The 11,495-nt window shown below is 38.3% G+C and overlaps 1 protein-coding gene across 1 annotated transcript; it reads left to right on the forward strand.

The window, feature by feature from the left end:
* The first annotated feature begins 4,814 nt into the window (after positions 1-4,814).
* LOC109211975 lies at positions 4,815-5,255 on the forward strand. The gene has a single exon (XM_019375577.1). It carries the CDS (start codon positions 4,815-4,817, stop codon positions 5,253-5,255), a length of 441 nt encoding a protein of 146 aa, XP_019231122.1.
* The last annotated feature ends 6,240 nt before the right edge of the window (positions 5,256-11,495 follow it).

Here is an 11,495-nt window from a genome sequence, read left to right on the forward strand (position 1 = left end):
CATGTTGAAGAAAGTAGTTGGAGATCCGTCCACTATCGTGCCAGTCGAGACTATCGAGGTTAATGAAGAGATGTCGTATGAAGAGGTTCCGGTTGCCATTCTTGATAGACAAGTTCGTAAATTGAGAAATAAGGAAGTTGCCTCAGTTAAGGTGTTGTGGCGAAGTCAGCAAGTCGAGGAAGCTACGCGGGAAGCGGAGAAAGAAATGAAAGAGAAATATCCCCATCTATTTGATCAAGTCTAGAAGAAATAATGTGACCTTTCTATCCCTAAAACAACTACCATTGTGTCCAAGTTGATTCCTTCCTAAATGCTAGTGAAGTCCCTCTAGTTGTGCAAGACTTATAGGTGTAGGGATTGTTTCAAGTCATGTGAACATTTCTTTGGTAAATAAAAGCCTTATAAAGACTCTTGTGTTAATTAATCAAGTAATGGTTGTATAAGTTGGTAATGAATTACTTGTATGCTTGTAATGTGTTGAAATGGCTAAATTATGTGAAACTCATTGCAATAACTGATTCATAAGCAAAACATATTAAGTGATCAAATGTGTGCAACTGTTAAGGTAGGAAATTATATGACAGTTGTAGGAATGGTTGTAATTCTGTTATGGTGTTTGGAATTTGTGTTTCGGGGGCCCTCTGTCAGGTGAAGATGTCCAAATTACAAAGGAAACTCTGGCAAAAATTTTCAAAAAAAAAAAATAATAAATAAATTTGGGAAATAATGAGAGGTGTAGGAACCTGCATAACATGTTTTCAAAACCAACTGATCTTTGCAATATTGAACAGCTTGAGAATGGGTCCTCATTCGGGGACGAATGATTTTAAGTGGGGGAGGATGTGAGGCCCCGTAAAAAATTTTTTTGGCTCAAAGCCTAGTATCTTGAGGCGTCGACTCTGAATATGTGTTAGGAATGCATAGAATTGCTCGCCGCGGTTCGGAGCCTTGGTATTGATCTAAGCTGGTAAAAAATTAAAAGAAATCAATTTTTCCAGAAAATGCCATTATGCGGTCAAGAATGCGGTCGCAGATCCGGTATGCGGACCGCATTCCTACCGCATAGTGAAGTTGTGGTTTGGTAAAACTTGAGGTCCAGATGCGGTCCAAAATGCGACCGCATAATTGATATGCGGACCGCATTTCTGCCGCAGAGTGGAACAGAAGAATTGTCAAAATCAGTGTTGTAAATGCGGTCTATCATGCGATCGCATAACCAATATGCGGACCGCATAATCGTCGCATAAATTCCTCAAGGATTTGTGAAGGTCAGCTCTGCGGTGCATAATGCGACCGCATAACAGGAATGCGGACCGCATTCCTGTCGCAGACCCAAACAGACCCCTCAGAGTTTTGGGGGCACTTCTGCGATCGCATCTGCGGACCGCATTTTGATTCTGCGATCGCAGAATGCGAGATCTTGCTCGGTTTCTATTTTTCTAAATTTTAAAACCCGACCCCTTTTGTAATAAAACACCCAACCCCTCATTCTTTAACGATCTTCTACACAAAATAAGAGAGAGGAAGAGAGGGTCTTGGGAGAGAAAGTCATCTCCTCCAAAATTTGATTCTTCAAAGCTATCCGGGCCGGGAAATCTCAAACGTATCTTCATCCCCTTTCTCCTGCAGGTAAAATCCCTGACCCTTTTCATTGAATTTCAGGTTTAAATTAGGGGGGGGGAGTCTCATGCATTGGTTCTTGGAAATAATGGCAAAAATTGTGCATGCGTGTTTATTAAAACCTAAAACCTAGTGGGGGTAATTGGGTGGGAGCAAAGACTTATGCAAAGAAGGGATTGATAACCTAAGTATGTTCGGGTAGTGGTTTTGAACCTTGAATTCTAAGTTACGAGTATTAATTTGTGCACTATATTGCCGTCGCTAGATTTCGGTGAATTGGAAGTAGAAATTAAAAAGGGATTCAACTCCAGGTATGTATGGCTAACTTTAACCTTTGTAAGATCTCCATGCTTGGTGTCCAAATACTTGGTATGTGATATCTTCATGGATTAGTTGTGAAGTTGAACTCTTGTGAGTAGTATGTGTTTTCTTGTGTAAACCATTTGTGAATTCATGTCAATGTGGTGCCTTAAACGTTGTTGGTTAAGACGTCCGATATGGTTGTGTAAGAAAATGGCAATAAACCAAGTTGTAATTGCGAATGTGTTATGTGGTAAGAACCGTGGAATAAATGATGGAAAGGAATCGAAAAATTGGTGATATTGAAATGACTGTGGTAACACCCTTTGTGGCTAGCTGTGGAAAATTATTGCTGTGATTAAAATGGTACAACGGGCTGTTGAAAAAGATGGAAATGGCATTGATAGTCATATAAACTCTGTGTGAGTTGTGTTGTTGTTCTTTGAGATGTGTGTTGTATCTCCTAAANAAGGAAAATATAGGACGAGCAAAGATGTCCATAGGTTTCATCATCGGATTTTTCCCAATGGAGCGAAGTTCATAAGTTTACTTTCAAAATGTCTGCACCATATATAATGATTAATGATGATTTATAACAGAAGTAGGATAGTCCAACAAAACAAGCAAATCAAAACAAGGAACTAATTTGAGAGGTAACGTGTGGGGCAAGGGTTCTCGTGTTGCCTTGTGGGTGGGGTGGGGTGGGGGAGGGACTTTTTTTGTGTATGTGTAATTCGAATTCTCGTGACAATAATGTTTGAACTTTGAAGTCATTTGGTTAATGAGGATAAGGAATTAATAATAATTTTATGATATAAAATTAATTTTTAGAGTAGCGATAAAAGTTATCTGGTGTGACTTATAAGTCACGGGTTCAAACCGTAAAAACAGTAAGTAATACTTATATTAGGATAAATTATTTACATCACACAGTGAATGCGACCCTTCTTCGATTCTCACGTGGAAGCTGGATGTTTTGTGCTTTTGAAATTTGTTAGTCGGAAATATAGATTATAGACAACGAATAATACATAATAAAATAAATAGCTCGTATAGGTATAATAAACAATAAATATGAATGGCTATTTGTATAAAAATTCATTATTTTTTTTACTTTTAACATAAAACGAGTATTTATTTTTTCAAAATCCAAAGTATTATTCAAAATGGTGGGGGAATTGGGATAATGACTATGTTAGAGCTCGAGAAGGGATCGTGTCGTGTAATGAAGTGGGCAGCTGGGGTATTAAAAAATGGTGGCTAAAAAGGAACATGTGAGCTGCCGCCTTTGCTCTTTTGACAGCCTGTTATCTATTGTATGCTTCCTTTGCTTTCTTTCTTTCCTTTGATAAAGCTAGGAAACCCCCTCTGCCTATGATAGGCTTAGTTCCCAATAATTTACTACTCCTTTTGATAATATATAACAATCAGATAGTACTAGTCCACTTTCCCATGCCATCTAGACAACTACAGTATCTTACACGCTGGCATTTTGGCCACCGTGTTCGATGGTGACCTTTCAACATCCTGCCACGTAGGAACCAACAAAAGGCTAATGCACTGGCTTCTTCTGTTTGTGGGGTTCCTTTCCGTAGTGAACTTTGTCTTTGTTTTGGGGTGCAGGAGATGAGGCTTTTTAGGGGCTTCGAATTAGCTACAAGTTCGTTCATTTTGCCCATTTGATGGAAAGAAACCTATGAAAAAGTTATAGGTAAAAACTTAAATTCACAAGTGGTGGAACCTCGAATTAGTTGACAGGTTCCTGTTTTCCCCTATGTACAACTGATTTTTTGTAAATTGTGAGAGGAAATTAGGGATCATATAAGGTGTCTAGAGATTTAGTAGTCGTTTGGATATAAATTTGGTTGAAATTCGAAAATAGAATTTTTGAATTTCTGTTGAAAAATAGTTTTAGGAAGTGAGAAGTTGTATTTGGACATACATCTTACTTGAAAAAAGTTGAAGTTTTGTAAGTGGAAGAAAAAATTTCACCCAAAAACTGGCCTAAATCAGTTTTTGGAACTTGAAAAAAAAATTCAAATTTTTTTCAAAAACTTATCAAATTCCTCAACAAACAATGTTTTTAATTTCCTTTTCTGAAAGAATAGAGTAAAATAATATATGTCCAACCGGGAGCTTAGTCTTTGATTGGTGTAGGACAAAGTTCCTTGAGACCAACAACAAGGGTTAAAATAAAAGAGAAGTGGGGTTTAGTGTGTTCAGTGGCGAAGCCAAATTTTCTCAAGGGTGTTCAAACTTGAAAGATGTTGGATAGTCCAGGCCCAATAAACCATCAGCCCAATTATAAGATGAAGTAGCACATTTGTACATGGGATATTACTACATTTAGTAGCCACAATTTTGTAATAGCTAGCCACATTTTTACTTTTACTTGATAGCCACTTATACTTGTATATAAAAAACAGAAAGAGGTTTCTAGAAGAAGATTAGAGAAACATTTCAATTGAATAAGATCAGATATTTTCTCTCTCTTCGTCTCTCATTTTCTTCTTCCATGATAATGGAGTTTTGTACTGTGATCGAGCGTCTCTTCATTTAACATGGTATCAGAGCACAGGATCGGTATCAGCTCCCTTATGCGAGTCGAGCGATGTTACCCTCAACCTTAGTTTCACAAAGTTTCGGCTTCATGTACAAACCCTAATATTCCAAAAATTAGGGTTTTTTCTGCATAGTAATGTGGATGTTGTGTTCGATTTCATCAAGGATGAAGCTTTTCTGAGTCTATTCATGGAGTTTTGACTGGGTCTCGTTATTTTCAGAAGAAGATCGGTATTATCTACTCTCACTCCTATTTGTCTCTGCATGTATATGATTCTAGTTTGAAATTCCCTTAGATATATCATTTGATTTTAGAAATACTAGCTGCTATCATGACTATAGATGCTGAAACTACCTCTCCGACCACTTCATCTGAGGGTTTTACTGTTTTTAGTCCAGATCCCTCTCACCCATTCTATGTTCATCCATCGGATAGTCCTGGTACTCATTTAGTTTCTCCTCCGTTTGATGGCACTGGTTTTGTTGCATGGAGGAAAAGTATGCTTGTTTCTCTGTCTGCCAAAAACAAATTGGGACTGATCAATGGTCGACATGATAAGCCTTCAGTAGAATCTCCTTATTATCCCTTTTGGGAAAGGTGTAATGACATGGTGATCGCTTGGATCACCAATTCTCTCTCTAGAGATATTGCTACCAGTGTATTGGGGTACGACACTGCTAGGGAAATCTGGTTAGACATAAATGAAAGATTTGGACAGTCTAATGGGTCTAAATTCATCCAGATTCAGAGGGAAATTGGAACTATATCCTAAGGGACTTCAGATATTGCATCTTATTTTACTAAGTTGCGAAGTCTTTGGGATGAAATGAGTACTGCATATGTGGGTCCTGTTTGTTCATGTGGGGCATTACCCAAATTCATTGAAGAACTCAAGCTCTTCTGGTTTTTAGCTGGTCTTAATGAATCTTACTCTATAGTTAAAAGTAACATTCTTATGATGTCTCCACTCCCTACTGTCAGTCGAGCTTATTCTATGTTACAACATGATGAGAAACAGAGGGAATCTTCTCACACACCATGATTTTCAAATGAGTCAGTCTCTTTCTCTGCATCTTTTGCCCCTTCTGGTAATTAGAAAGTTTTTAATCAAAGAGTTCAATTTGAGTCAAGAAAGCTTGGGCAAGGTGTGGGGGTTTCATGCAAGTACTGCAAAAAGTCAGGTCACACCATTGAGAAGTGTTATAAACTGCATGGATTTCCTCCTGATTTTAAGTTCACACGGTCAAAAAGGTCTGCTTCATGTGTTCATGCTGACACTTCATCCATTGAGTCTACAGTTCAAGCTCCTCCTTCCCAACCTGGGACTTCATCTACCCATGGTTTAAGCCCAGGAGCAATATCAGCATCTTGTCTCTCTCTTACAGCAAGCAAATATTTATCCTGGTACCAACAACAATGGTTCTTCTGGAGAAAATTTTGGCTTTGCCCATTTTGCAGGTTTGTTGAAAAGTTCTGTGGTAAATTCTGTTGATTTTCATGTTTGTGCATCTTCTCAGTTCAGTGATGATACTTGGATTTTAGATTCTGGGGCTACTAACCACATGACACCTCATAAACAGTTTCTTCACAACTTAACATCATTACCTAAACCATTTCTAATCACTCTTCCTAGTGGGTATAAAGTCAAGGTTGTTTCAACTGGCTCTTTACACCTAAGGGCTGACATAACCTTGCATAATGTTCTTCTTGTGCCTTCTTTTCAATTTAACTTGATTTCAGTATATCAACTCCTTCTTCAACTTAATTGTCTTGCTATACTTACCATTTCTACTTGCTATTTACAGGTCCCTTCTCTGAAGAGGCCACTGGAAATTGGTAAAGCTACTAATGGTCTGTATTTTCTCTACCTTGATGATACTGCTTCACCATCTATGTCAGTTCCATCTTCTGCTTACAATGTTTCTGATTTGATTACATCTTCTTCTCCTGTTATTAATGATCATTCTTGTAATGTTTCTACTTCTGCACCTAATCCAGTAACTCCTCTTCCCCTTACTCCCCATTGTAATTCAATTTCTAGTATCAATAAAATTGATCTGTTTTGGCACCAGAGACTAGGCCACATACCTTTTGCTAGAATGAAGTCTATTCCTTTTATTTCCAGCAAGGTTTCTTCTAAAAAATCTTTTATTTGCTCTATTTGTCCTATGGCTAGACAACAAAGATTACCATTTCCTGATAGCTCCATCCACACATCTGCTCCTTTCCAATTAGTACACATTGACATTTGAGGACCCTACAACACTAATACCTATTATGGTTTTAGATACTACTTGACTTTAGTGGATGATTATACAAGAGTCACCTGGACTTATCTCCTTTCATGCAAGGGTAATGCTTTGTCTGTTATTAAAGCCTTTACTTCTATGGTAATCACACAATTCCACACTTCAGTTCAAAGTTTTAGATCTAATAATGCTTTTGAGCTTGGTACTAGTTCTGAGGCCAAATCCTTCTTCTCTTCCCAAGGTATTTTACACCAGACCACCATTCCACACACCCCACAGCAAAATGGGGTTGTAGAAAGAAAACATAAATATCTACTGGAAACATCTCGAGCTTTATTATTTCAATCTAACTTACCCTCCAAATATTGGGGTGATTGTGTTTTAACTGCTACCTACCTTGTCAATAGATTCCCTTCTACCGTTTTGAATAATATCTCCCCTTATGAAAAACTCCATGGTCACCCTCCTTCCTATGATTATCTCAAGTCTTTTGGTTGCTTATGTTTTGCCACTTCACCTAAAATTGGGAGGGATAAGTTCCAATCTAGGGCCATTTCTTGCATATTTCTTGGTTATCCTTGTGGAAAGAAAGGATACAAACTCTTGAATTTATCTACTCATTCCATTTTTTACTCTAGGGATGTTGTATTTCATGAGTTTGTCTTTCCTTATGCTTCCCCTTCTTCTCCTATTTTCACAGCTCCTTCCCCTGAATTTGTTGACATTCCTTCTTCTACTTCTTCTGCTCCCTCAGTGTCCTCTTCCTCTTCTTCTCCAAGTTGTGCTCCTATTTCTGCTCCTGTTCCTGCTCCTCCCTCCTCTGTTGCACCTTATACTCCTCCACCCCTTAGGAAGTCTCTTAGGGTGAGCAATCCTCCTCCCTATCTTTCTGATTATGTCTGTTCCAATGCTCAGTCTTCTGCCCCTCCTAATTCTAAGTTATCCACTGCTGAACTGCATTTGCATGAGCCTCAGTTTTACTAACAGGCTGCATCCCATCCTGATTGGCAAGAGGTTATGCTAAAGGAATTTGAGGCTCTTGAGGCTAATCACACTTGGGACATTGTTCCTCTTCCTCCCACCAAAAAGCCTATTCCTTGCAAATGGGTGTATAAAATCAAGCAGAAATCTGATGGTTCTATTGAGAGGTACAAGGCTAGGTTGGTGATTAGAGGGGATACTCAGAAAGAGGGCATTGACTACAATGAGACTTTTTCCCTCGTAGTTAAATTCACTACCATTAAATGCCTCATCTCCCTTGCTGCCAAAAAGGGATGGACTGTCTACCAACTAGATGTCAATAATGCTTTTCTTCATGGAGATCTTGATGAAGAGGTATACATGAAAATTCCCCCTGGTTTGCAAGTTTCTGATTCTTCTACACTGCCTTGCCCTATTTCTTCTCTAGTTTGCAAGCTCAAGAAGTCCTTGTATGGCCTCAAGCAGGCTTCTAGACAGTGGTTTTCTAAGCTGTCTGAAGCCTTGCTCTCTAGAGGCTACATTTCTAGCAAAAATGATTACTCCTTATTCACAAGATGTGTTGCTGGTTCTCTCACTGTACTGGCTGTATATGTTGATGATAGTTTGCTAGCCGGGGATGACATTCATGAGTTGGATAGTGTCAAAGCTTTCCTAGATGCACAATTTAAGATTAAAGATTTGGGTTCCATTCACTATTTTTTGGGTCTGGAAGTTTCTCATACTCCTCAGGGATATGTCATGAGTCAACAAAAATTTACTTCTGATCTGCTTGCTGAATTTCAGTGTCAGAATTTCTCTTCTGTGTTGACTCCTCTTGATCCTTCCCTTATATTGGTTGCTGACATGGGAGAACCATTATCTGATCCCAGCACTTATAGGAGGATCATTGGGAAGTTGAATTTCCTTCAACATACCCGACCTGATATTGCTTTTTCTGTGCAACATCTTAGCCAATTCTTGCAGGCTCCTCAGATTCCTCATATGATGGCTGTTATCCATGTACTTAGATATTTGTCTGCTGCTCCTGATCTTGGCATCTTACTCTCAAATTCTTCTGATTATTCTCTCATGGCCTATGCTGATTCTGACTGGGCTGCCTGTGCTCAGTCTCGCCGGTCTGTCACTGGTTATTACATCACCCTTGGTGGCTGTCCTATTTATTGGAAGAGTAAGAAGCAGCCCACCATTTCATTATCTTCTGCTGAGGCACAATACCGTGCCTTGCGCATGGTTGTCGCTGAAATTTCTTGGTTGATAAGGATTCTGGCTGATCTTGGGCTGTTGTTATCTGCTCCTGTACCTGTTTATTGTGACAGTCAGGCATCACTTCATATTGCTCGGAATCCTGTTTTTCATGAGCGTACGAAACACATCGAGATTGATTGCCATTATGTGCGTGACAGTCTACATTCTGGCCTGGTTTCATTTTATTTTGTTCCCAGTTCTGAACAAGTGGCTGACATATTAACCAAGTCTCTTGCTGGTCCTCTCCATCATTATCTATTTGGCAAGCTTGGTGTGCTCTCGCCCTCCAGCTTGAGGGAGGGTGTTGGACAGTACAAGCCCAATAAACCATTGGCCCATTTAAAAGATGAAGTAGCACATTTGTACAGGACATACTCTTACATGTAGTAGACACATTTTGTAATAGCTAGCCACATTTCACTTTTACTTGATAGCTACTTATACTTGTATACAGACAAAACAAAAGATGTTTCTAGAGGAATGAAATAAGAAAGACATTTTTCATTTCAACAAGATCAAATTTTCTCTCTTCATCTCTCATTTCTTCTTCTCCGATAATGAAGTTTTGTACTGAGATCGAGCTTTTCTTCACCTAACAGACTTTCTGTTTCTTGTACAGTTGTACTGTTGTTGTACTGTATGACACAGTCAAATAGGGCTACCAATACGTGAAGTGGAATATTTCTTGATCTTGCTTGCTTGTGTGATAAGTGATAACTACCTAAAAGTAAACGTCCCAAACTTTGATTAGACACAAATTTTTTACAAGAATTCCCATGCCAATTTCATCTTTCCCGTTCAAGTAATACTATCATATACACACTATTTTTTATTTTGGCACTTTATCTCTACCTCGTTCCATTTTGGCCCTCCAACTCTATTTCTTATGTTCCACTTTAACACAAAAGTTGAAACCAGTGCAAAAAATATAGGACGTGTGCATACACAAATCTGAGGTGTAATAAATATCCAATTAAATGTTGCCACCTGGTTTTTTCATCCATGTCAAATGGGTCAATACTAAAATACCTGAACCGGACCGTATTTTTTCATCCACTGTTGCCCCATCTTCATTCTCTAAGTTTCAAAGCTTTCGTTTGCCGATTTCGTACCTGGCCCGTTTAGATGAAATAAACCCACAAAAATACGGTCGGGTTCAGGTATTTAAGTATTGACCCATTTGACATGGATGAAAAAATCAGGTGGCAACATTTAATTGGATATTTATTACACCTTTTAGATTTGTGTATACACACGCGGTATATTTTTTGCACTGATTTCAGCTTTTGTGTTAAAGTATGAGGGCCAAAATGGAACAAGGTAGAGATAGAGTGTCAAGATGAAAAATGGTGCCAAATTGGATGGGTTGTATATGTATTTTGCCTAATAAATTTGTTAAATGTCACACAAAAAGCCTTAAAAACTATGGTGTAGTTGATAACAAGAAACCCAAGTAACCTTACGAATCAAAAAACCCTCTGTTATTCCTGATACAGTAAATTACAGAAAGCACCATAAACTCAAAGGCACATGTTCGTCACTGTATTTTTTATTTATTTTATTAAATGTCCCCGAACGACTTAAAACTATGGAGTACTGTTCTCAACAATATATGTGGATTTTCAAGCTGATTGATGCACCGTGTAATAATACATTTTTTCTATATGTTTTTCTAAATATTTGTCGCACTTTTCAGAGGCGGATTCGGGATTTTGAAGGTCACTGGTGCACTTTAGAATTCAACCAAAATCTGTTTTGTATATAGGGTGTCACTGCTATTATATCACTATTTTTTAAAGACATATACATACATGGAATTTTGGCTGAACTTTTCGGGTGCCGTTGACCCCTCTCTTTAAAATATAGGTCCGCCTCTGGCACCCTTGCAGCTTTGGACCTCGACCGTTTTATTAGATACCTGCAACGTTCTACCAGCAAAATTATCGAATGACTCTTTGCATCCAGACTTTTTAATGTTTGCTATACTTATTAGTCATCTTCGTTATATAATGTCTGCTATGCTCGCGAATTCAAATTGCTGACATTAAAAGGAAATTGGCAGTGGAAACTGAAGCGATTTTGCTGTTTATTGCGTGTTCTGTTGCTGAATTCAAATTGCTGATACACATAGAAGAGAGTGGTTCTGAAGTATCTTTCTTAAGCGTGGTAGAGGGTCCCTGAACCAAAAAAAAAAAAGAAGCTTGAAAAGCAGAATGTGTCACTACCCAAAAAGGTACTGTCTAAAGTGGTGTTAGAATTAGATGCCTTACTTCTTTTTCAGAGGCATTGGGAAAGGTATCATAATGCAAATGAAAAAGGAAGAGTGAACTAAGTGCGACCCCTTTATTGCCTTTCCCATTTCTACAAAACCACCTTTGCACAATACAACCAAGAATGATACTTGACCTCAAATAGATAAAGATCCATGACAAGTCCATTTTCATCGGTTTCTTTAAAGAAAGCAAAATTTCCATACCTCTGCCGAATTTATATTATCTCTCTAATCCTTTTCCTCAAAAAATTGATTCCAAACTACT

This window comes from Nicotiana attenuata, unplaced genomic scaffold (assembly GCF_001879085.1).
Source record: "Nicotiana attenuata strain UT unplaced genomic scaffold, NIATTr2, whole genome shotgun sequence".
Taxonomy (NCBI): Eukaryota; Viridiplantae; Streptophyta; class Magnoliopsida; order Solanales; family Solanaceae; genus Nicotiana; species Nicotiana attenuata.